This window comes from Chlamydotis macqueenii, chromosome 28 (genome assembly GCF_036417535.1).
Source record: "Chlamydotis macqueenii isolate bChlMac1 chromosome 28, bChlMac1.mat, whole genome shotgun sequence".
In the NCBI taxonomy this organism is placed as follows: Eukaryota; Metazoa; Chordata; class Aves; order Otidiformes; family Otididae; genus Chlamydotis; species Chlamydotis macqueenii.
This window is the reverse complement of record NC_141583.1, coordinates 2,937,688-2,960,740: the sequence shown is the minus strand read 5'-3', so window position 1 is coordinate 2,960,740 and position 23,053 is coordinate 2,937,688. Positions and strand designations below refer to the sequence as shown.

General features: G+C 67.1%; 4 protein-coding genes across 8 annotated transcripts; 3 read left to right on the top strand and 1 right to left on the bottom strand.

Annotated features, from left to right (window-relative positions):
- The first annotated feature begins 1,100 nt into the window (after nucleotides 1-1,100).
- On the top strand, nucleotides 1,101-4,368 carry LOC147597365 (lysosomal acid glucosylceramidase-like). The gene is made up of 10 exons (XM_086768239.1): nucleotides 1,101-1,164; nucleotides 1,356-1,547; nucleotides 1,630-1,776; nucleotides 1,893-2,026; nucleotides 2,370-2,542; nucleotides 2,660-2,894; nucleotides 3,407-3,631; nucleotides 3,710-3,873; nucleotides 3,960-4,085; nucleotides 4,166-4,368. Exons 1-10 carry the CDS (start codon nucleotides 1,101-1,103, stop codon nucleotides 4,269-4,271), a joined length of 1,566 nt encoding a protein of 521 aa, XP_086624365.1. The 3' UTR covers nucleotides 4,272-4,368.
- A 3,500-nt stretch (nucleotides 4,369-7,868) lies between these two features.
- On the top strand, nucleotides 7,869-10,554 carry GBA1 (glucosylceramidase beta 1). The gene is made up of 10 exons (XM_086768240.1): nucleotides 7,869-7,935; nucleotides 8,089-8,280; nucleotides 8,368-8,514; nucleotides 8,692-8,825; nucleotides 8,980-9,152; nucleotides 9,254-9,491; nucleotides 9,581-9,805; nucleotides 9,887-10,050; nucleotides 10,143-10,268; nucleotides 10,348-10,554. Exons 1-10 carry the CDS (start codon nucleotides 7,869-7,871, stop codon nucleotides 10,454-10,456), a joined length of 1,575 nt encoding a protein of 524 aa, XP_086624366.1. The 3' UTR covers nucleotides 10,457-10,554.
- A 1,578-nt stretch (nucleotides 10,555-12,132) lies between these two features.
- MTX1 (metaxin 1) lies at nucleotides 12,133-14,722 on the bottom strand. 3 transcript variants are annotated; one of them, XM_086768386.1, is made up of 8 exons: nucleotides 14,613-14,722; nucleotides 14,460-14,529; nucleotides 14,093-14,172; nucleotides 13,848-13,940; nucleotides 13,270-13,452; nucleotides 13,025-13,101; nucleotides 12,621-12,775; nucleotides 12,133-12,540 (listed from the first exon to the last, which is right to left on the bottom strand). In XM_086768386.1, the coding sequence occupies exons 1-8, from the start codon at nucleotides 14,691-14,693 to the stop codon at nucleotides 12,314-12,316; spliced, it is 966 nt and encodes a 321-aa protein (XP_086624512.1). In that variant the 5' UTR covers nucleotides 14,694-14,722; the 3' UTR covers nucleotides 12,133-12,313. The 3 variants fall into 3 exon arrangements, with proteins under 3 accessions (XP_086624512.1, XP_086624510.1, XP_086624511.1); XM_086768384.1 differs by having other exon boundaries at nucleotides 12,621-12,790; nucleotides 14,613-14,700; XM_086768385.1 differs by lacking the exon at nucleotides 13,025-13,101 and having other exon boundaries at nucleotides 12,621-12,790; nucleotides 13,400-13,452; nucleotides 14,613-14,700.
- A 542-nt stretch (nucleotides 14,723-15,264) lies between these two features.
- On the top strand, nucleotides 15,265-22,732 carry THBS3 (thrombospondin 3). Of its 3 annotated transcripts, XM_086768381.1 has the most exons (23): nucleotides 15,266-15,496; nucleotides 16,293-16,499; nucleotides 16,642-16,898; nucleotides 16,974-17,076; nucleotides 17,286-17,312; nucleotides 17,604-17,686; nucleotides 17,804-17,855; nucleotides 17,929-18,077; nucleotides 18,258-18,398; nucleotides 18,565-18,642; nucleotides 18,726-18,878; nucleotides 18,996-19,106; nucleotides 19,238-19,345; nucleotides 19,555-19,714; nucleotides 19,819-19,937; nucleotides 20,029-20,081; nucleotides 20,265-20,458; nucleotides 20,535-20,713; nucleotides 20,813-20,861; nucleotides 21,013-21,209; nucleotides 21,284-21,456; nucleotides 22,258-22,397; nucleotides 22,491-22,732. In XM_086768381.1, the coding sequence occupies exons 1-23, from the start codon at nucleotides 15,400-15,402 to the stop codon at nucleotides 22,547-22,549; spliced, it is 2,889 nt and encodes a 962-aa protein (XP_086624507.1). In that variant the 5' UTR covers nucleotides 15,266-15,399; the 3' UTR covers nucleotides 22,550-22,732. The 3 variants fall into 3 exon arrangements, with proteins under 3 accessions (XP_086624504.1, XP_086624505.1, XP_086624507.1); XM_086768378.1 differs by having other exon boundaries at nucleotides 15,265-15,496; nucleotides 17,604-17,855; XM_086768379.1 differs by having other exon boundaries at nucleotides 15,265-15,496; nucleotides 16,642-17,076.
- The last annotated feature ends 321 nt before the right edge of the window (nucleotides 22,733-23,053 follow it).

Genomic DNA, 23,053 nt, shown 5'->3' with positions numbered 1-23,053 from the left:
GAAAGGGAGACAATTAGTCATGAAGTGCTGCTCCACCCGGAGAGGGAGAACTCAGGGGAGAGGTTTAACCCTGTGGAGGGAAACTTTGAGCCCTGGCCTTCCACGCTCTCAGGCTGGCGAAATGGCTGGGAGCTGGCCGCTCTCTGTCCCCTGGGCCTCCCCACGGAGAGATGTCCATGGTGATGGGCGCATGCGTGTCCGTGGGAGCGGGCGTGTCCTGGATGCTGTGACCAGGTGGTGTCTGTGTGCCTGGCTGAGCTGGCCCAGTTCAGTCCCGGCTCTTTGGACGGGGAGGGTTGCTCTCGGAGGAGCCAGAAGCGCTCCTGCCGTGGTTTGACCCTGGGCTCAGAGGAGCAGAGCTCCGCTCCTGGCATGGCCAGCTTTGGGGCAGCAGGTTCCCCTCCGTGGGTCTGGGCTGCCACTGCTGGGAGCAGGGAGCAGCTCTGCCCGTGCAGGAGCCAGGACGCTCCCCAGCTCGCTGCCGCTGCCTTCCATGGTGCGTGCTGAACCGGGGCCAGCATGGCAGTGGCCCCAGCTCCTGTGTGATGACACCAGGCTGTGCGGCCACAGTTCCCATCCTCGCATGGGGGTCCCGGACCCTCCCTGCCCTGGGTGCACAGCCACGGCCACTCTGGGAGAGGAAGGGGGTGACCGGGGCCATGGTCCGGGTGTGAGGCCCATGGTAGCTAGAGGCCGGGAGGAGAGCAAGGAGGAGCTGTGGGGGTGGGAGAGGGTGTGCTGCGGAGGGAGGTCTTGAGGTGGCTTCCCCGTAAAGGCGAGGTGGGGAGGCTGGAGCTGCCGTCACGGGAGGAGGGCTGGCGGCAGCGCAGGTAGGGGAGCAGCCGGGACAGAGGCGGAGGGGCTCCCGGCGCAGGATGGACCGTGCTGCAAGGCGAGGGTCTTCGTGGGTGGGTGGACGGGGTGTGCGGCAGGAGCTCCTCGGCAGCCGACGGAGGAGTAGGGGCAGAGGAGATGGCACTGATCCAGCCGAGGAGCACAGCCTGTCCCCCCATGCCCTCCTGCGCCCACACCTGCCTCGGCTGAGGGTGCCCCCGCTCGCAGGCTCTGCTCTCCAGGACCTAGGGGGACGTAGAGCGGCCATGGGGGCTGTGGGCATCCTGAGCTGGCTCCTGCTGCTGCTCCCGGCCGTGCCCTGGGCCGCAGGTGAGTGCGGGGACATGGCGGGGGCGGTGGCAGTGGGACAGCATGGCGCGGGCGCCGGGGTGGGACGGGATCGGGAGCAGGGGGCCCGGGGAGGGGGCGGGGTGCGGAGCGCGGGGCCAGAGGCGGCAGCCCGGGGTGGCAGCAGAGCTCTGCCAGGGACGTGTCCCCATGCCCCCCACCCTGTCCCCCAGGAGCCCGGCCCTGCAGCCCCAAGTACTTTGGCCGCGACGCCATGGTGTGCGTCTGCAACGCCACGTACTGCGACACGCTGGACCCCGTGGTCCTGCCAGCCCCGGGCGCCTACGTCAAGTACGAGAGCAGCAAGGCCGGCAAGCGGCTGGAGCGCAGCGAGGGGAGCTTCCAGCGCAGCCTGCGTGCCCCAGGTACCCGCTGCAGCTGGGTGGGCGATGGGTGCTGCTGCGGGAAACCCGGGCACCACAAGCTGAGCTGGGCTCTCCCTCGCAGGGCTGCTGCTGACACTCAACGTCTCCATGCTGTACCAGAAGGTGAAGGGCTTTGGCGGGTCGCTCTCGGATGCTGCTGCCCTGAACATCCTGGGGCTGTTGCCGCCGGCCCAGGACAACCTGCTGCGCTCCTACTTCTCCGAGAGCGGTGAGCGGTGCCCGCAGCGTGGAGTCTGAAGGCGGCTGTGCTCCGTTGCTGCTGCAGGGCCACCCATCACCTGGGGGGCTGCTCCGGTGCTGCCTGATGCTTTTCCCGCTCCGCAGGGATCGAGTACAACCTCATCCGCCTCCCCATGGCTTGCAGTGACTTCTCCGTGCGCCCCTACAGCTACAATGACGTCCCACACGACTACAAGCTGAAGCACTTCAGGCTGGCAGAGGAGGACGTGAAGATGAAGGTGGGAGGCTGAAGCCGCTGCCATCGGTGCCTCGTCCCCACTCCCAGCGGAGCTCTGCACGTGCCGGGAGCCCTGTGCCCCGGCGCTGTCAAGCCCCACGCGGGGTGGCAGGGTGCGTGGGGACAGCCCACGGGAGCTGGCGTTTCCTCCGGGGCGTGTTCCAGCACAGCCCAGCTGGCACTGGCAAGGGCACGGGGCCAGGGCGTCATGCCATGGGGTGGTGCTTGCAGGCTGCCCTTCCCCCCTAGATCCCCTGAGCGCTCCCCTTCTTCTAGCCCTGGGCCACGTGGTTTCAGGGGGGCTGCAGCCTGAAATGAGCCAGTCCCTCTGCCCCCTCCTGCAGATCCCCCTCCTGCACCGAGCCTCGGCCATGAGCAGGCGGCCGCTGTCGCTGTACGCGAGCCCCTGGACCGCCCCGGCCTGGATGAAGAGCAACGGGGACATCCGCGGGAAGGGCACGCTGAAGGGGCAGGCGGGGGACAAGTACCACAAGACCTGGGCCAACTACTTCATCAAGTACCATCCCCCCCAGGGCTGGGATGCCTGAGGGCCGTGGTGGGCCAGGGAGTGGGTTGGGGTGGACAGAGGGTGGGCAGGCGCGGCTGACGCTGGCCCCGACTCCCTTGCCCCCAGGTTCCTGGACGAATACGCCAAACACAATGTGACCTTCTGGGCGGTGACAGCGCAGAACGAGCCCCTTGCAGCGCTCCTCACGCCCCCCAAGTTCCCCACCATTGTTTTCACCGCCGCGCAGCAGCGGGACTTTGTTGTCCGTGATCTGGGCCCTGCACTGGCCCGCAGCCCCCACCGCACTCGACTCATCATCCTGGACGACCAGCGCATCCACCTCCCACACTGGGCCAAAGAGGTGAAGAGCAAAGCCCACTGCCCTGCCCGGCTCCTCCTTCTCCCTCCGCTCCCTGTCCCACCAAACTGTCGGGGTTTAGCTGAAAATTAAGCCAGCAGCCCCTCCCAGCCTTAGACAGAGCAGGAGGCAAACCAGGTCTGCCGGAGAGGGAGCCACAGCCAGCTCATTCGGTAGCAACCGCCTCCGTGTGTGGTCAAAGCAGGGACAGGAGGTGGCATCCGCGTCCCGGATTCCCTCGGAGCGGCATGCAGAAGCGCTGCTGGCGCCCTGGCTCCTTCTCCAGGCAGAGTTCTGGCTGATTTGGCTTACCCTTTGTGACGCCAAAGAGCTGTTTGTGGGAATTACCTTAAACTAAAAGGAGAGAAAAAGCCTGCGGTGCCTGCAGGAGGGGACGAGAGGGGGAGGCAGGTGGCCCTGGGGAACCCCGCTGGCACGTGGAGGCCCGCATGTCCATCCCCATGGGGCTCAGGGCACTGGTGCCCTGGCGTGAGGCGTTTCCTTTGCTCCCCCAGGTGCTGGGCAATGCCACCGCAGCCCGCTATGTTGCCGGCGTGGGAGTTCACTGGTACCTGGACGGCGTCGTCCCAGCCGGCTGCAGCCTGGAGGCCACCCACGCACTCTTCCCTCGCCATTTTCTCCTCTACACAGAGGCGTGCAGTGGCTTCCTCACCCTCAGGTTCTCTGTGGCCCTGGGCTGCTGGGAGCGAGGGGACCGCTACAGCCACAGCATCCTGACGGTACAGCTGCCCCGGCGCTGCCCGCCCGAGGCTGGGGGTCCGGCTCAGCCCTGCTCAGCCCCTTCCCTGCCTGCCCAGGTCCTGAACCACTTTGTGGCTGGCTGGACTGACTGGAACCTGGCCCTGGACCTGGAGGGGGGCCCCAACTGGGTGCAGAACTACGTGGACAGCCCCATCATCGTGGACGCTGGCGAAGGCGTCTTCTACAAGCAGCCCATGTTCTACCACATGGGGCACTTCAGGTGGGTCGGGGCAGGGGTGGGGGGCTTAAGCGCTGCTGCCAGCCCAAGGTGGGGCCACGATCCCTCTCCTGCTCCTGTCTCTGCAGCAAGTTCATCCCCGAGGGCTCCCGGCGCGTGGGGCTGCACAGCAGCCGCCGGTGCCTCATCTGTCAGCTGGAGCATGTGGCCATCCTGCGTCCCGATGGGGCCCTCGTCCTGGTGGTCCTCAACAGGTCAGCGGGGCAGCCTGGGCAGGGGAGGAGGGATGCTCGGCTCCGGTTGTGCTGACCTACTTCACCCCCTTAACCACCAGGTTCAGCTGGGACGTGCCGTTCGGGATCCAGGACCCCGCTGTTGGTTTCATCGAGACCGTGGCTCCAGCCAGCTCCATCCAGACCTACCTGTGGCAGCGGCAGTGACGGCCGGGGAGGCACTGCGTGGCAGGGGGTCTCTGGGGTGGGGGTCAGCTCTGCCTCAACCCTTTCCAGCATCCTTCAGTGGTGGAGGAGGGTGGTGACATGCTGCTGATGATGTGGGCCTCCCCCCTCCCTCCCCAGCCCCCCACAAGCCCCCCCAAGAGCTCCTGCTGCTCCATCTCCTGGGCTTCCACACGTGGCTCCCTTGAAGCCTTGGCGTGTGTCTCAGGCCCAAAGTAACGCTGTGACGTGCTCCCTCTGGTATGCACCGTCTCCGTCAGTGTTTCCCATGCGCAGTGCGGGGCGAGGGGTGCCCCGGAGGGCTCCATCCCCTGGCCCCGCGTGTGGCTGCCTTGTTTATCGCTGCAGCTGGAGACTTGGGCACTCGCCAGCTCTTGATTTGTTTCATATGTGCTGATGGTTTTTCCCCAGACTGCCTTTTTTTTTTTTTTTTTTTAATCAAAATGTGCTGTTGCACCAGGGCAGCAGAACAGGCTGAGTGAATTTTATGAGTGTCCGCCTCCACCAGACCTCGCAGACAAATTTGGTTGGTGCCATCTCTTCCAGAGCTCACGCCACTGGCCGCATCCAGCCGCCCTCGGACAGACTCCCCTCTATTCCAGCTGCGGCCGACATCGAGCCGGCGGCCTGCAATTACCTGGCCAGCCTGTTTGCTCTTTTTAAATACCGGTTACAGTATTTGCTCGGTCCAGTCTTTGGGAATGTTACCAGCATCTTTGAAGTCCTGGAATGAGAAAGCCAGAGCACTTCTTGGCAAACACGCCGTGTGTGAGCTGTGGAGTTGCTGATGCTGGGGGAAAAAGAAAAAGAAAAAAAAAAGAGAGGTTTAACAGCTGCTTTCTTGGAGTGCAGCTCTGTCTCAACCCCATTCATGGAGCACATCTGCCCGTCCGGCGATTTTATTGCTGTTCCTGGGTAGCGCTGGCCCAACCAGCAGCTAGGCTGCCTGCGCATCCCGAGCTCCCTCAGAGTTCTGCCGCGCGGGGAAGGCACGCGTGGAGCCCCCCTGCCCCAGATGTGCTGCAGTGCTTGGGGACACGTGTGCAGGGAAATGGTTCAGCACAGCCCCTCCAGGCAGGCTGCGTGCTGCCCGGCCATCTGGAAATGCATCCGCCGCGGGGCGTGTATCCTCCCCCTTGGTGCCAAAAAGCCGCTGGGGAAACTGAGGGATGTGACATCCCCGGCAGTGGGTGCAAGGGGCTGGGGGGAGGCTGGAGGAGTCACCCTCATTGTCCCCGCTGGCCACAGCCTGGGCCGGGGGGGGTCCTTGCTCCTGCCACAGCGGGAGGAATCACAGTTGGGGTGGGAAGGGACCATTAAAGCCCACCCAGTCCAAGGACCCCCCTGCAAGGAGCAAGGACACCTTCAAGCAGATCAGGTTGCTCAGAGCCTCAGCCAGCCTGGCCTTGAACGTTTCCAGGGATGGGGCTTCCACCGCCTCTCTGGGCACCCTGGGCCGGTGTTCCAGTATGGATCATACACCACCCTCAGTGTAAAACACTTTTTCCTAATGTCTAATCTGAATCTACCTCCCTCTATTTTAGAACCATCACCCCTCGTCCTGTCACAACAGGCCCTGCTGGAGACTTTATGCTCGTCTTTCCTGCAGCCCCCTTTAGCTACTCGAAGGCTGCTCTAAGGTCTCCCCAGAGCCTCCTCTTCTCCAGGCTGAACAGCCCCAGCTCTCTCAGCCTGGCCTCACAGCAGAGCTGCTCCAGCCCTCTGATCATCTTTGTGGCCTCCTCTGGACCCGCTGCAACAGCTCCACGTCCTTCTGATGCTGGGGGCTCCAGAGCTGGACGCAGCGCTGCAGGGGAGGTCTCACCAGGGCAGAGTAGAGGGGCAGAATCCCCTCCCTCGACCTGCTGCCCACGCTGCTGGGGGTGCAGCCCAGGATGTGGTTGGCTTTCTGAGCTGCAGCATGTGTTGCCCGTTTGTGTCGAGCTTCTTGTGCACCAAAGGAGTGGTCCGTGGGCAAGGGGTTGCCTCCCCGGCCACCCACACAGGCAGCGTTGTGGGGACACTGGGGCCAGGCTGGGCCGATGCTGCCTCTCCCGTGGCTCTGCCGTCCTCCTGTTTCTCCTGATGGGATGGTGCCTGCAATTAGGAAGGATCCCAAAATTAGAAGGTGTGGAGCCCAGACTTGTTTTGCAGATGACAAACTGCTACAGCCAGCTCCACCCGACCTGGCTGCAGGTGTGGGGCTGGGCCGTGGGGCGCCTGCGGCCCCAGCGATGCCTCTGCCCACGCCGGGAAACTCGCTGGTGCAGCTGCAAGCAGGGCGAGGGTCCTGGCCAGGGTCCCACAGCCGAGCCAGGTGGGACTCGAGGCCAAGGCAGAGGAAGCCAGCAGGGATGCTCGGGTCGGCACGGCCGCCCTGCCCCTGCACAAAGGCGACAGGGGAACAAGGCTGCTTTTGTGAAGCGCTGTGCTGGGGCTGGGGTCCAGCGTGATAGAGGCACTCGGGGGGGTGGTGGGCATCCTGCCCCCCCCCCAGCTTCCCTCTGGCCGCTGGGACAGGTTTCGGGAGAGCTTTGCAAATGCTGCAGTTGAGTGCTGAAAGCTCTCGCTGGAGCAAAGTTGCAAAATCATCCCCAGGGTGCTCTTCAAGTGCGCAGCGTCTCACAAGTGTTCCTCTCCTGGACTCACCTTTCCAGCTCCGCCACACGCCCTCAGCGCCCAGAAAGCAGGTCCTGCCGCCCCACCGCCAGCAGAGACGCAGCGAGAGGGTTTTCTGGTGGCAGGTGAGTACCCAGGCTCCAAAGTGGCTTCATCGGTCGGTGGAGATGAAGACGGCCCCGAATAGCAGGACCACACTGAGGCCATGCCTGCGGCACTGGCTGGGCATCGCCCTCGCACAGGGAACGGGAGGTGATGGGGCGGGACAGCCTGCCTGGCCCCTGGTCCCCATCCGCGCGGTCTCAGGAGCAGCGAGCTGGCTCCGTCCCACCCTCAGCTCCTGCCCGGGCACAGCAACCTGGCACCAGCGTCCTGAGGCGCGAAGGGAAGGACAGGGCCGGGTGGGTGTGCCCGCCGAGAGCAGGGGGGACTCGACCACTGAACCGCTCTGGCTGTGCAAGCCTTGGCCACCACGCTCGTGGCATTGGGCGCGCAGAGCTGTTTGTTCCCAGCCGTGGCATGGGAGGCACCGGGGACTTGTGGAGTGGCGCAGCACGGCACAGGCCAAGCAAGGAAGGTGACGGTGTGGGAGGCGATGGGAGTGAACCGAGCTGCTGGGTACAGCCGGCGTGGGCAGCTGGGAATGCCAGGCCAGTGGGTGCAGGACGGCACGCACCGGTGGGGGGGCTGCATCCCTGGCTGGGATGGTACCGGAGCCGTCTGCGGGCACCGGTGGGGCGGGAGGTAAGGGCAGTACTGGGCTTGGGTTACGGGGAGCAGGGAGGGGAGCAGGGGGTGCTGGGGCTCCCTGAGGCTCCCAGGCAGGGGGTCTCTGTCCCCGTGCAAGGCTGGGAGCAGGGTGAGAGGAGCCAGTTGCTGACGCCCACCGCCCCGTTCCCAGTTCCCAGCCCCAGTGCTTGCCTTCGGCATCCACCTGAGCCGCGCTGCCACAGAGGTGCCATGGGGACTGGGTGTGCCAGTGTCCTGGGCTGGCTCCTGCTGGCACAGGCAGCGACACAGGCGGCAGGTAAGCTCTGGCACCACATCCCCAGGGAGAGGGCTGTGGAGGTCAACGGTTTGGGGCAGCGAAGCTGTGGGTTTGGTGTCCGTGGTGGCTCGAAGGGGTGAGCTGGGCTCCTGCCGCAGCTCTCTGTGCCTGCCCGGTCTCCTCCCGCCGCAGGTGCCCGGCCCTGCAACGCCAAGGATTTTGGTCACAGCTCGCTGGTGTGCGCCTGCAGCGCCACGTACTGCGACACACTGGACCCCGTGGTCCTGCCAGCCCCGGGCGCCTACGTCAAGTATGAGAGCAGCAAGGCCGGCAAGCGGCTGGAGCGCAGCGAGGGGAGCTTCCAGCGCAACGCCAAGAGCCCAGGTACCCGCTGCGGCCACGCGCCTGCCTGTGCACCGGGAACAGAGCCCGTCCTCGTGCGGCAGCTGCGACGTTGCTTGTCCCCTGCAGATTTCCACCTCACCCTGAACACAGCGCAGCGGTACCAGAAGGTGAAGGGCTTTGGTGGCTCCGTCACAGACTCGGCCGCCATCAACATCCAGTCCCTATCCAAGGATGCCCAGAACCACCTGCTCCGCTCATACTTCTCCGAGGAAGGTGAGCCTGGGGCAGGGCGATGCCGCTGGCTAGCACAGCTGGTCCGTCTGGCCACCCCTGCTTAGGGTTTGGCTGCAGAGACTCGTGCCAAGGGGCTGGGAGGCTGCTGAAAGGCGGGGGGGCTGCATCCCCCCAGTCCACCCCGGGGACCCCCATCGCTGCCCACTCTGTCCCCAGGCATTGAGTACAACCTCGTGCGTGTCCCCATGGCCAGCACCGACTTCTCCGTGCGCCTGTACACCTATGCTGATGCAGAGGATGACTTTGAGCTGAAGCATTTCACCTTGACGGAGGAGGACACGCAGATGAAGGTGAGCCCGAGGCATGGGGGCTGCAGCCTCGGTTGGACCGGACGGGATGGGGAAGGGGAGCACCTGATGGAGCGGGAGAAGATTCATTCCACTGCCCGCGATGCTGGCGCTGTGGCAGGCTCGGCAAGCTCACTGCCGTCCTGCTTCTCCCCAGATCCCCATCCTCCAGGCAGCCCAGGCGGTGGCCAAGCAGCCACTGTCGCTGTACGCCAGCCCCTGGACCTCCCCGGTCTGGATGAAGACGAACGGCGCAATGACAGGGAGAGGGACGCTGAAGGGCAGCCCCGGGGACAAGTATCACAAGGCCTGGGCCAACTACTTCATCCGGTGAGGGGCCACAGGAGCGCGGTGGGCGCTGGGGTCACTGTGTCCAGGGCTGGGGCCGGTGCTGCCACGACAGAGCCATTTACCTTCTGCCCTGCGCCCAGGTTCCTGGACGAATACGCCAAGCACAACTTGACCTTCTGGGCAGTGACAGCGGGGAACGAGCCCACGGCCGGCGAGATCATCTTCTACCCCTTTCAGTGCCTGGGCTTCTCCCCTGAGCATCAGAGAGACTTCATCGCCCAGGACCTGGGCCCCGCGCTGGCCAACAGCACCCACCACGATGTCCGCCTTATCATCCTGGATGACCAGAGGGTGATGCTGCCCTACTGGGCCCAGGTGGTGAGTACCCATGGCAGCTCTCCCGGCCCCACGGCAGCTCTGCCCAGCCCTGAGCAGCGGGGTGGGCAGCGACTCATTTCTCCTGCCAGGTTCTCAAAGATCCCGTGGCTGCCAGCTACATCAGCGGCATCGGCATCCACTGGTACCTGGACTTCCTGGCACCCATTGACCTCACGCTCTCCATCACCCATCACCTCTTCCCAGAGTATTTCCTCCTCTCCACGGAGGCCTCCACCGGCTCCTACTTCTGGGAGCCCAGGGTGGTGCTGGGCGACTGGGACCGCGGGAGCAAGTACAGCCACAGCATCCTGACGGTAGGGCTTGGCAGGGGCCACCGATACGCTGGCTGGCCCATGCACCCACCCCACAGCTCAGCACCGTCACCTGCCCCGCAGAACCTCAACAACTACGTGACGGGCTGGACCGACTGGAACCTGGCGCTGGACATGGAGGGGGGTCCCAACTGGAGCAAGAACTATGTGGACAGCCCCGTCATCGTGGACAGCAGCAAGGACATCTTCTACAAGCAGCCCATGTTCTACCACCTGGGGCATTTCAGGTGGGTTGGGGCCGGGGGTGGCTGGCAAGGGGCTGCCAGCTCTTCCAGCTGCCACCCCGGGCACCGCACTCAGGTCCTGCTCATCCCTGCAGCAAGTTCATCCCCGAGGGCTCGCAGCGCGTGGGGCTGGCTGTCTCCAAAAAGTGCCACCAGTGCGACCTGGAGCACTCAGCTTTCCTGCGCCCCGACGGCGCCGTTGTCCTGGTGGTCCTGAACCGGTGAGCGGCTCGGCCACATGCCCCAGCTCAAAGCCTGGCTGCACCTTCTAACACATGTCCCCCTCTCACATCCTCACAGCTCCCCCATGGACGTGTCCTTCGGCATCTCCGACCCACGGGTCGGCTTCATCAAGGCCGTGGCTCCTGGGGACTCCATCCAGACGTTCCTGTGGAAGCAGCCAGCCTAGCGCCGTGCAGGAGGGAGGTACTGGCACCGGGAGCGTGGAGTCGGCGGAGGGCTTGGGGACGGGACCCTGTGCAAGGCTGGGGCTGCGGCAGAGCCCCGTGACACCCCAGGGGACCTGTTTGATCCAAGGGCCACAACGCCCACTCTTTTCTAGACTTTTTCATACAATAAACGGGTTTTCTACAGCCTCGCCTGCACGCTCTCTGCCCTCCCTCACTGCCCATGGCAGGAGCCAGAGGAAGCAGATTTGGCATCTCCCTCACCTCTGCAGCCTCCCCTGGGCAGGGCAGGGGCCAGAAGCCAGCAGGGACCCGCGGCCCGCAGCAGCCGGGATTTAGCGCAAGGCCTTGACGTCAACAGCCCCGGCTTCTCCTCCTGGCTGGCGCAGACAGCCGCGTGCTGCGGTTTCTCCTGCCGGAGCAGCCACCGGCCCCCCCTCTGGCTAATGGGAACGGGGAGTGTCGGGCACATACTTCCCGAGTGACGTTATGGGGGGGCTGCACTGACTCATCCCCCTCCCAGCGGGGCCCCTCAAACTGGGCCGGCGCAGGGGCGGCTCAGCAGCCAGCGCCAGCACAGCACCACGGCTCTGCTCTCGGCACAACATGGGGGCCTCTCGGCCATCACACCTGCGCGGGGGGCAGGGGGCTGGGGAGCTCAGCCGGGGGACGCCGCGTACGGCCAGCAGCCGAGGGAGCCTGCAGCACTGATGCCAGGATGGCGGTGGCAGCGGCAGCCAAACAAGCGAGGGCTGTGTGCTGCCCAGCAGCCGGCACGCAGGCCAGCCTGGCCAGACGCTGCTTTTCCATTTTGTGCACTCGTAAACCGGCTGCGGCCAGAGGAAACCACGGCAGTGCAGCAAGCCCCCAGGCCGAGCCCCACGCAGCGGGTCCCGAGGGAGCACCGAGGCGCTGCTGGAGCACACGGTGCCTGGGCGGACACCCCCGGCCCCAAGCCCGGTCCCCGCTCTGCAGCCCATGTGCCCCCGGCCGTGCTCACAGCGCAACGTGCTTTTGGCAGTGCCAGCTGCAAGGAACTCCCCCATTGCTAGCAGGCACGGAGGAACGCAAACAGAGCTGTCAGCACCAGAGGGATTCCTGCTGCAGCTGCGGCCGCTCACCACCCTGTTCGCGCCATGGGGCTCTGGGTGCCCATCCGGCAGCAGGGAATGCTTGTGCCCTCCAGGGCCAGGGTCGCGTCCTGCCAAGGAGCCCAGGCCACCCTCACTGCCGGTTTTGTGCTGCGGCAGGCAGCTGAGCCAGCAGCATCCCCGGCCGCACCGCAGCTGTCAGGGAAGCCAGGTTGGCAGCAGCATGGTTGGGGGAAGGATCGGCCCCACGGCACCTGGTGCCTGCTGTGCCCAGCAGCCAGAGGGCAGGGATGCCGCAGGGGGGAGACGGAGGGCTCAGCCCCACAGCTGCCCCAGAAAGGAGGTGGGACACTGCCAAGACACCCACAGACGCTTTCAGGAACCTAAAAACCCACCAGTCCCCTCCTTCACCCCATCCCCAGAGCACGTGGAACCTGGGGACAAGGACAGAGCTGGGAGAAGGATGTGGGGCGTGGGACCAAGGAAGAGCAGGACAGGAGACGGGGCAGTGGATCCACGCCCACTCCAGCCTGTGCAACTGCGGAAACTGGGAAGGGCCCTGGTCTTGCTGGGAGGACGAGAGGGGGCAAGCGGAGAGAGAGAGGTTTATTGGTGTGGCAGGCACGCTCCCCACAGAAACAACACAGAAGGCTGCGATTCCCGGTGGGATGTAGAGCAGAGCACCCGCAGGGAGTGATGCTGCCAGGCTCCTGGCATAAAAACAGTCAGTTCCAGTGACTGGAGAAGGAACAGTCACACAGCTCTTCCTCACTCCTCCTCCTCCTCTTCCTCCTCCTCCAGGGCAATGGGCCGGTGGCCAGCCGGCCCCACGCCGCCACGCTGGATGGAGATGATGCCGCTCAGGAAGGCGTAGCCCACCATGGCCGCCAGCCCCACCAGCACCGACAGCAGCTGGTTGCGCCGTTTGTGGGGGTCCTCCTCTGCCTCGCTGCCATCGGCACCCGCAGCCCGTGGGGTGCTGGCTGGGGGCTCACCTGGGGGCAGAGCAGGGGCGTTGGAAGGGGGGCTCGAGTTACCCTGAGCCCGCTGGGTGAGGCAGGGGGATGCATCTCACCTCCATCCCAGGGGAAGTAGAGGCTGAGGATGGAGGTGCAGTAGTTGCACAGGTTCTGCAGGGACTTCAGGTGCTGCTGCAGTTTCCCGTTGGGCAGCTTCGCCTTCAGGAGTGGCGCCAGGCGGCTGAAGACGAAGGCATCGAGGGAGGCTGGCCTGGGGCACAGAGACCTGCGACTGGGTCACGGTCCCTCCCGCCGTCCCCACCCAAAGCCAACCCGGACGCACCGGCCACCCCCAGCCCCCTGCGCTCCAGGGTACAGCAAGCGGCTCCTCCTCGGGAGGGCTCTCCGCTTCCAGCCCCTGAGGCGAGGACGTGGGGAGCAGGATGATCCCATCCCGCGCTTGGGCCGGGCAGCGAGACGCGGGGGTCCCAGTCCTGCTGGGGTGCGAGGGGCCACCTACGAGTCTCCAAAGAAAAACTTCTGGGAGCCGAGGCGCTGGGACAGGAGCGTCAGGCATTCCCGAGCATCCCGGTAGAGCTGGAGAAGGGGGACAGAGTGTTGTCACCTCCACGGCAGACTGCCTCGGGGCTAAGGGAAGCGAGAGGGGAGTGCTCGGCTGGACTGAACCCTGGGCCCCAGTTAAGATTTTTGGATCCCTCTGGGCACCTGCCAAGGACCCACCATGCCCAGACCACATCCCATCACCTCCTTCTCCAGCTTCTCCTCGTCCTCCATGTAGCCGTCTCCCCACAGAAGCTGCAGCCGCTCCAGGTGCTGCTTGTGCATGCAGTTGGGCAGGAAAAAGTTCAGGGGGAAGGGAATAGTTTCTGCGTACCATTTCCGCGTGTGCTCCACATAGTTCTTTGCGTCCACCCAGAAGGTGTGGATCTACAGCGGAGGAGAGAGAGCTGGTGCCCAGGCCACGGCGGGGCTGGAGCCAGCACAGCCTTTTGCCGTGGTGAGTGCCATGGAGCCCGCGCCCCAGCACAGAACTGGCTGCCCCGGAGACCGTGAGGGGCTGAGGGAGCATCAGGGTCACAGCCAGACCCCAGGCCTGGCTGCAGATCCCACCAACCACGCAAGGTGGCTGGCAACCTGACCCCCGATGCTCCAGGCCCCCGGGATTTTGCTGCCTGCAACGTTCTCTGGCTTCCCCTGGCAGGTGGGCGCAACCCGAGCCCACCAGCATTGCTCCATGGAACAGATCCAGTCCTTGGTGAGGTCATCTGCCCCGCCTTGTCCCCCCTCCCCGAAACGTTTCCAGTGGCCACAGGGAGACCCACCAGCACCGGCAGCAGCTTCTCTTCCAGCAGGGACACGAAGGCCAGCGTGTCCGCTCCTTGTGTAGCCGAGAGATCGTAGTCGGCGTTATACTTCTGCAGAGCAAACACAACGGGTGTGATCCGGCCGGGAAGCGGCAAATCCTGCCCATGCCTCTCGGGCAGCAGCCACAAAGCCCCCTCCTCTGCTCCGACGCCCCCCAGCCCACGCCTGGGGCAGGAGGCGCCCCTCACGCCCCGCCCCGTACCTGTTTCCTGAGGTGGGTTATGATCTGCTGCGTTTTGGAGATGGTGCCCTCCTCCCGCGTCTTCAGCGCGGGCAGGCGCCCTGAGGGCAGGGAGAGGGGCGGCTGCAGGCCGGGGGGCTCGGGGTGCCGCTCCGCCGCGGGCAAGGGGGGCGTGAGGCAGGGGCGCACGTGGCGGGGTAGGGGGGTGTGGAAGGTGGGGCAGGGGGGCAGGGTGACGCGAGGAGTGCGGGGGAGAGGACGAAAGCCGTGTGCGACGGGACGCGGGGAGCACGGCAGGACGAGCGGGGTGCCGCGGGGTGAGGGGATTTTGCAGGGGGGTGGAGGTGCGCCGTGGGGCAAGCGGGTGCCGTGGGGCAGGGGGCCCTACCGGAGGGGCTGCTCCAGGGGCTGGTGACCCGGTGCACCTTCAGCGGAGCCCCCGTGAACCGCGCGTAGGTCTGCAAGGGAGAAACGGCGGGAGCGGGGGCTCGGCCCCGCGGGACGCCCCCACCCCGGCCGCGGCCCCCGGCCCCGCGCTCACCAGCACGGCCAGGCAGTCGGGGTCCACCGAGGGCAGCCCCCAGCCCCCGGCCCAGCAGAACAGCTCCATGGGCGCCGCCATCTTCCCGCCCGACCCGGAACCACACGGCCCGACCCCGCCCGCCCCCCCCCACGGGGCGGCCCCGCCACCGATCCCGGGCGGGAACGGCTGCGCTACCGGATCCCTGGGGCCGGCACCCGCGTTTCCCGCACGTTTCCCTGGCAGGAAAACCGGGGCTGACAGCGGAGGGAGGGAAAGGCGTCCCGCGTGCGGCTCGGCAGCCCCCGCTCCGACCCCCCGTTCCCCGGGGCCGCGCGTTGTTATGGAGCCGGGGGAAAACAGCAGTAAACACGGCCCGGGCGGCCGGCCCGGCCCCAGTATCCCCGGGAGGTCCCGGGCCGCCGCCGCCCGCCCGAAGCCCGGGCCGGAGGAGCAGACGCTCCCGGAACGAGCTCACGGCGTTGCTCCGGGGCCCGGCCCTGGGCACCTCCGGTAAAGCAGCCCCGCGGTCCCGCCCGTCCCGGGACCGGGATGCTCCAGTTCCCGGGAAGGCGGCCCCGGACCGTCTGACCCCCTCCCCGCCCGCAGCGAACCGGCGCCTGCCACGCTCCCTTCCCCACAGCGGGAGCTGCACCGGGGGCCGCCTCCCCCGCCTCGGCCGGAGTCCCCGGGATGCCCGCCCGTGATTGACGGCTCTTTGTTTCCTCTTTGCCGGCAGCGCCAGCCCCTCCCCGCCCGCCCCGCCCCGCCCCGCCGCTCTCCCCTGCACACCGGCGGCACCGGCGGCATGGGGGCACCGGCGGCCGCGGGGGGTCCGGCGCTGGCCGCGCTCCTGGCCCTGCTCCTGCTCAGCGCCGCCGCCGCCGCTCGCCACGGGCTGCAAGGTAAGGCCGGTACCAGACCCCGGGCGGCCCTGAGGGGGCGAAGCGGACCCCGGCCCCGCTACCCGCCCCCGCTACCCGGGGCCGGTGACAGCGGCCGCGCTGGCCCCGGGAGGGCCGGGGGACAGAGGGACGTTCGTCCCCGGAGCTCGGGACGGCTTCACCTGGGACGGGGAACCGACGGCCCCGCCTGGACGCTGGTACCGGGGGCTGCCGGGGCCGCGGTGCGCGGCTGGGGTTTGTCCCGGGGCCGGGGCTCCTCCCGGTGCGGTAGCAGGGAGCAGCTGTGCGGCGGCGGGACCGGACTCCCCGTGCTCCCCCGGAGCTCCCCGGGCCGGTACCGTCCATCCAGGGGCTCCCGGTCCCGCTGCTTCGGTGGCGGGAGGCGGCTCTGCGCTGCCCCCGCAGTTTCCACGCGAGCTCCGTCCGCGATCGCGCGGGGCCAGGCATCCCTGCCCCGCCCCGTCCCGGGTGCGGGATGCTTGGGGTCGGCGGGGAGCGGGGCGAGTGGGCTTCGGGCCGGACACTCCGCTGGGCCGCCGGTCCCGCCGGTGGCCCGGGGCTCCGCCGGTCCCTCCCGGTGGTGCGACCGGTCCTGGAGCGCCACCGCGCGGGGCCGGGCCGGGGCGGGGCCTGGGGCTTCCCCGGTCCCCCCGGGGCGCGGCGGTCCAGGGACACCCCCCCAGACACACTCCCTCCATCCCCGTGCCCTCGGTCGGGCCGGGCCACAGAGGCCCCGCACCGGCCACCTGGACGCTGCTGTGGTCCAGGATGCGACCCCCGTTCCCGGTTCCCGCAGTCATCGACTTGCTGATGGCGAGCGAGGCCCGGCAGACGGCCAGCATCGCCCACAAGATCCGGATGGAGCTCCTGTCCGTGAACGACGTGTACCTCCTCTCCACCTTCCGCCTGCCCCCCAAGCAGGGGGGGACCCTCTTCGGCCTCTACTCCAAGAAGGACAACACGAGGTGGCTGGAGGTCTCCGTGGTGGGGAAAATCAACAAAGGTGGGTGCCCGCTGCTTCAGGATGTGCCGGCGCCGGTCTGGCCCTGATGCTCAGGGAGGAACGGAGACCAAGCTCCTGCTATCTGTGGGGCACGCTGGGTGAGCCGGGGGGCGAGCTGATGGCCCCTTCCTGCTCCTCGCAGTCCTGGTGCGCTACCTGCGGGAAGACAACAAGCTGCACTCAGTCAACCTGCAGCACGCGCACGTGGCGGACGGGCAGAGCCACACAGTCATCGTGCGCCTGAGCGGGCTGCGTGGTGACATGCTGAGCGTGGAGCTCTACGTCGACTGCAAGCAGACGGACTCCAGTGTGGGGCTGCCTGAGCTGTCAGAGATCCCCCTGGCAGAGGTGGAGTCCATCGAGGTGCGCACGGGGCAGAAGGCCTACCAGAGGATGCAGGTGAGTGCCCGGGGACCCCCTCCCCACGCCCTCGAGGGCGGACAGAGGGTTGACTGCATCTCCCCTTTACGTCAGGGGTTCGTGGAGTCGATGAAGCTGATCCTGGGAGGGTCCATGAGCCGCGTCGGGGCCTTGAGCGAGTGCCCTTTCCAAGGAGACGAGTCCATTCACAGTGCAGGTAACGGCACATCCCATGCCACGGCTTACGTGGTCACCTGTGTGACGGCATGCTGCACAGAGAGGTGCTCCTGCCTCCCCCGGTCCGGGTGTCCCCGCACAGGTGGGAGCTCCCGCGCTGTGCGTGCAGTGATGGGGAGCAACCGCACAAGGTGACGCTGCTGGCCTTTGACAGCGGTGTTTGGTAACGCCGCATCTCTCTCCTTGCAGTGACAAGCGTACTGGCCTCCATCCTGGGTAAGTCGCTGCTCTGCTTCCCCCTTTCCCTGGCAAGCGGGTGACAGCAGCGGCTGGGGCTGCACGGAGGCAGCCAGTCCCTGTGCCCCAAGCGCCTGCGGGATGGGGCAGATCGGAGGGCATGGGATGCGCTGCAGGAGCAGGGGTCTTGCATGGGCCAGGGAGGAGGAGGAAGGGCCGTCGGCTGTCTTGTCCCAGTTTGGTGCTGGGGGGCAGAGTTGTCCCCAGCCCGTGGCCTCGGGGAGGCTGTGTCTGGCTTGGGGCCGACCGTGTTCTTTTCGCTCCTGGCAGGCGAGCAGGCCAAGGCGCTGGTGACACAGCTGACCCTCTTCAACCAGGTCCTGACCGACCTGCGGGAAGACATTAGGGACCAGGTGAGGCGGCAGGGTGGTACCGGCTCTCCCCAGGTGGGAGATTTGCCCCAAAGCAGGGTGCCAGCCCATACACTGCCTTTCCCCCACCGCAATGCTCCGTCCTTTGCTGCCTCGCAGGTGAAGGAGATGTCCCTGATCCGCAACACCATCATGGAGTGCCAGGTCTGCGGTGAGTGCGCAAGGCTCTGCTCCCACCTCGCGGGGCCGAGGGGCGCCCTGTCTCACCGGCCCTCCAATCGCAGGCTTCCACGAGCACCGGTCCCGCTGCAACCCCAACCCCTGCTTCAGCGGCGTGGACTGCATGGAGACGTATGAATACCCCGGGTACCGCTGTGGGCCCTGCCCCCCAGGGCTGGAGGGCAACGGCACGCACTGCGCCGACATCGACGAGGTGGGCATGCTCCTGGGGAGAAGGGGGTCAGCAGGCAACGTCCAAGCCCCAGCACTGCCAGAACGGCACGGGCAGACGATGCTTCCCCTCTCTGGATGCATCCTGAAGGCAGGGAAGGGCCCCTGATGCGCGGGGGGATGAAGCCTCCTGATGAAGCCTTTCTGTCTCCCCGTGCCGCAGTGTGCTCACGCCAACCCCTGCTTCCCCGGCTCCAAGTGCATCAACACGGCCCCCGGCTTCCGCTGCGAGCCCTGTCCCCGCGGTTATCGGGGCAACACCGTCTCTGGCGTAGGGGCCGACTACGCCAGGGCCAGCAAGCAGGTGAGTGCGGTGCCATGGGTCTCGGCTGGGTCCCGGTGGGCGCTCCAGGCTGCTGGGGTGCATGGATGGCTGGAGGATGCTCCCGCTGTTGGAGGACAGCTTTCCCCGGCAGAGCTGCAGGCAGGGAAAGGCCCCAGGGTGAGCGTTTCTCCCACGCTGCTTGCAGCTTTGCACGGATATTGATGAATGCAACGATGGGAACAACGGGGGCTGTGACCCCAACTCCATCTGCACCAACACGCTGGTGAGCAGAGCCCCCCTGCTGCCCTGCCTAGCCTCCGGAGCCGCTCTGCTTCCCTAATCCTGCCCCTGCCCCCTCTCTCCCAGGGCTCGTACAAGTGTGGTCCGTGCAAGTCCGGGTTTGTGGGGAATCAAACGTCCGGCTGCATCCCGCAGAAGTCCTGCAGCACTCCCACCTCCAACCCCTGTGACATCAACGGCTTCTGCATGTTCGAGAGGAACGGTGAAATTTCCTGTGCGGTGAGTGGGGGACAGGGGCAGGAGGAGGGCGAAGCAGGGGAGGGTATTGCCAGGGGTAGCAGTTGGTCCTGCCAGGGCCCTTCCCTGCTTCCCAGCCCTGATTTCTTCTTTCTTCAGTGCAACGTGGGCTGGGCTGGCAACGGCAACGTGTGCGGGCCAGACACGGACCTCGACGGCTACCCGGACGAGCCCCTGCCCTGTATCGACAACAACAAGCACTGCAAGCAGGTGGGTGTCCCGCAGAGGGAGGGCGGCATCTGTGGGGCAGGGAGTGCCCAGGAGTGCTCAGGGGGCCTGGGGCAGGGCTGTGCTTCAGACCTCGTCTCCCTCACAGTCTTTAACACCATCTGCGCCTGCAGGACAACTGCCGTCTGACGCCGAATTCGGGGCAGGAGGACGCCGACAACGATGGCATTGGGGACCAGTGCGACGATGATGCTGATGGCGATGGCATCAAGAATGTGGAGGTGGCCACACTGGGCAGGCGGGATGTGCCCTGGCTCTGGGGGGCCATGCCGGGCGGAGGGCTTCGCCCTTTGGCTTGGTGCTGACACCCTCAAGACGCTTCTCCCAGTGATCAGCGGGCTCTGGGGTGCTCTTGCCCTGGCCCGTGCAGGACTGCGGGCTCCTGTCTGCCAGCCACGGCAGCGCAGGCCTTCCCGTCCTCCTCCTGCAGGACAACTGCCGGCTCTTGCCCAACAAGGATCAGCAGAACTCGGACACCGACTCCTTCGGGGACGCCTGCGACAACTGCCCCAACGTGCCCAATAATGACCAGCGGGACACGGACAGCAACGGCGAGGGGGACGCTTGCGATAACGACATCGATGGGGACGGTGAGTGGCATGCGGGGCCGGGGATGCCTGTGGAGCGGGGATGCTGTCGTGCCGGGCTGGGGCGGGGGGACAGCGAGGGCATCCACCCAGCGCTGTCCTTGCAGGGATTCCCAACATGCTGGATAACTGCCCCAAGGTGCCCAACCCTCTGCAGACGGACCGGGACGAGGACGGGGTCGGGGATGCCTGTGACAGTTGCCCTGAGATGAGCAACCCCACTCAGGTATGGCCAGGGCCAGGGGGAGCTCCTGCAGCGCGGTGGGGCCCCCTCACCCTGGGGGTGTCCACTGAACTCGGGCTCCGGTCTCCTCCAGACAGATATGGACAGTGACCTGGTCGGAGACATCTGTGACACCAATGAGGACAGGTGGGGACCGTGCTGCTGTGGGGTCACCTCCGTATCCTGTCCCGACCCTGGGGGCAGAGCTGGGTGCACAGCTCGGGGGCCCGGGAGCGGGGACAATGGGGTCTTTGGGGTCAGCGAGGGTGCCGGGACACGGTGCTGGGTCCCTGGTTTGTGGTGCTGCTCTGACCCCGTCCTTGCTCCCAGCGATGGGGACGGGCATCAGGACACCAAGGACAATTGCGCCGAGATCCCCAACAGCTCCCAGCTGGACTCGGACAACGATGGGCTGGGGGACGACTGCGACAACGATGACGACAACGATGGCATCCCTGACTACGTGGCGCCTGGCCCAGACAATTGCCGCCTCATCCCCAACCCCAACCAGAAGGACTCGGACGGTGGGCACGGGGCGGGCGGGAGGGGGCAGAGCCGTGGGGGCTCGGCCTGGCCCTAAACCAGGATGCGTGTCCCCAGGGAACGGTGTGGGTGATGTGTGCGAGGAGGACTTTGACAACGACACGGTTGTGGACCAGCTGGACGTGTGCCCTGAGAGCGCCGAGGTGACACTGACTGACTTCCGAGCCTACCAGACCGTCATCCTCGACCCCGAGGGGGACGCCCAGATCGATCCCAACTGGGTCGTCCTCAACCAGGTGTGGGTGCTGCCCCCCGTGTTTCTGGAGACCACGCTGCCTGGGGATGGGAGCGGAGGGGGCTGCTGGGGATGCCCCTCACCCAGCTGTCCCCTACAGGGCATGGAGATCGTGCAGACCATGAACAGCGACCCGGGCTTGGCGGTTGGTAAGAGACGCTCTCCTGCCTGCGGCCCCCTGCTCCCGTCCCCCCGCGCTGGCGGGGGCGAGGGTGGGTTCTTTGCCCCGTGAATGGTGGGCTGGAGGGAGCCAAGGCATGGAGGGGGAGAAGGCTCCTGGCAGCGTTTGCCCGCTTGCAGGCTACACGGCCTTCAACGGGGTAGACTTCGAGGGAACCTTCCACGTCAATACTGTCACCGACGATGACTACGCCGGCTTCATCTTCAGCTACCAGGACAGTGCCAGCTTCTACGTGGTGATGTGGAAGCAAACGGAGCAGACATACTGGCAGGCCACCCCCTTCCGTGCCGTGGCCGAGCCGGGGCTGCAGCTCAAGGTGGGCGCCGGCCACCCTGCGGGCCAGGTCGGACCCCTGTCTGGGACCCCCCTGACGCCCCGTGCACCTCGTAGGCAGTGAAATCCTCGACTGGTCCCGGGGAGCACCTGCGCAACGCGCTGTGGCATACGGGCCACACGCCCGACCACGTCCGCCTGCTCTGGAAGGACCCACGCAACGTGGGCTGGCGGGACAAGACCTCCTACCGCTGGCAGCTGGCACACAGGCCCCAGGTGGGCTACATCAGGTGAGCAGGGGGCTGGGTGGGGGGCACAGGGTGGCAGGGATGGGGAGCCGCTTTGCCCACGGCTTAGAGGGAGGATGCAGGCTGTGGGAGCACAGCGGTGGGGGATGCCAGCCGTTGGGGTGGGGTCCACCTCGGTGGGGCCACACTGGTGGGGGGGAATACTGGCTGGGGGGAGGGGTCCAACCCCGAGGGATGATGCTGGCTATGGGGAGGGGATCCAAGCCCCGGTGGGGTCCAGCCCTAGGGAGGAAGACGCCGGCCATGTTGCAGGGGGGGTCCAGCCCCGAGGGAGGATGCTGTCGTGGGGAGGGGTCCAGCCGCGGGGGGGATGCCAGGCCGTGGGGTGGGATCCAGCCCCGGGGTGGTCCAGCCCCAGTGGGGAGGATGCTGGCCGTGGGGGAAACCAACCCCGGGGGGAAGGATGCCAGCCGTGGGGGGGGTCCAGCCCCAGCGGGGTCCAGCCCCGAGGGGAAAGATGCCTCCCACGGAAGGGAGTCCAGCCCCGGGGGCGATGCCGGCCGTGGGTCCAACCCGAGTGGGGCCGCGGACGCGTTTCCCCTTTAAGGATCCCGTCGGGGCGGCCGCCGCGGGTGGGGTGGGGGGTGGGGGTGTCCGGGCCCGTCCGCCCCGCCGGGCCCCCGCGGTCATTGTCTCGTCGCTATGGCGACCCCGCCGGCGCCTTTCACATGCAAAGCGCCCGACAAAGGCGGCGGGGCCGGGCGGGGGGCTCCGTCCCCAGCCGCGGCTCAGGAGGTCTCGCGGGGGGGGTCCCGGCCCCGCTGAGCCGTTCCTTGCCCGCAGGGTGCGGCTGTACGAGGGCCCGCGGCTGGTGGCCGATTCCGGGGTGATCATCGACAGCACCATGCGGGGGGGGCGGCTGGGGGTCTTCTGCTTCTCGCAGGAAAACATCATCTGGTCCAACCTGCAGTACCGCTGCAACGGTGAGACAACCAGCCACCCCTGGGGGGCGGGAGGGCCCGCTGCGGGACCCCCACAACCCTCACACCTCCCTTCTCCGCGCTCTCGCCCCGCAGACACCGTCCCCGCCGACTTCGAGCCTTTCCGCCGGTTCCTGCTGGAGGGACGCGAGTGAGCGCCCCCGCTGCCCCCAACCGCCGCCCCCCGGCCGGGCCCCGCTCCCGGCCCCCGCGGACTTTGCACTGCCGGTACCGGCGCGGGGCAAGCCCCCCCTCCGCCCCCCCCACCCCGCCCCGCACCCGGGCGCTGCGCGTTGCTGCGGCCCCGAGTCCGGCCATAAAGTTTTGCGTGTTTTCTACCCTGCGCGCCCGGTTCCTGGGTGGGGAGGCGGGGGGTCTCCGAGTGGGACCCCCCACCCCTCGGCTCCTCGCCGTCCTCCCGGCGGTGGTCGCGGGTGGGGGAAGGGGGGGCGTCCCGGTGGCGGCGGGAGGCCGGGACGAGTGCAATATTGGTGGCGAAGGGCACAACACTGCACCGCATCCCGTCCCTCCCGCCGCCCCGGAGGGACCGGAGCCGCCGCCGCTCGGAGCCGCTTCCGTGGGAACTGCGCGGCGCGCGCCGAGCCCCGGCGGCAGTGCCTGGTCGCCATGGCGACGGCTGTCCCGACAACGCGGCGGAA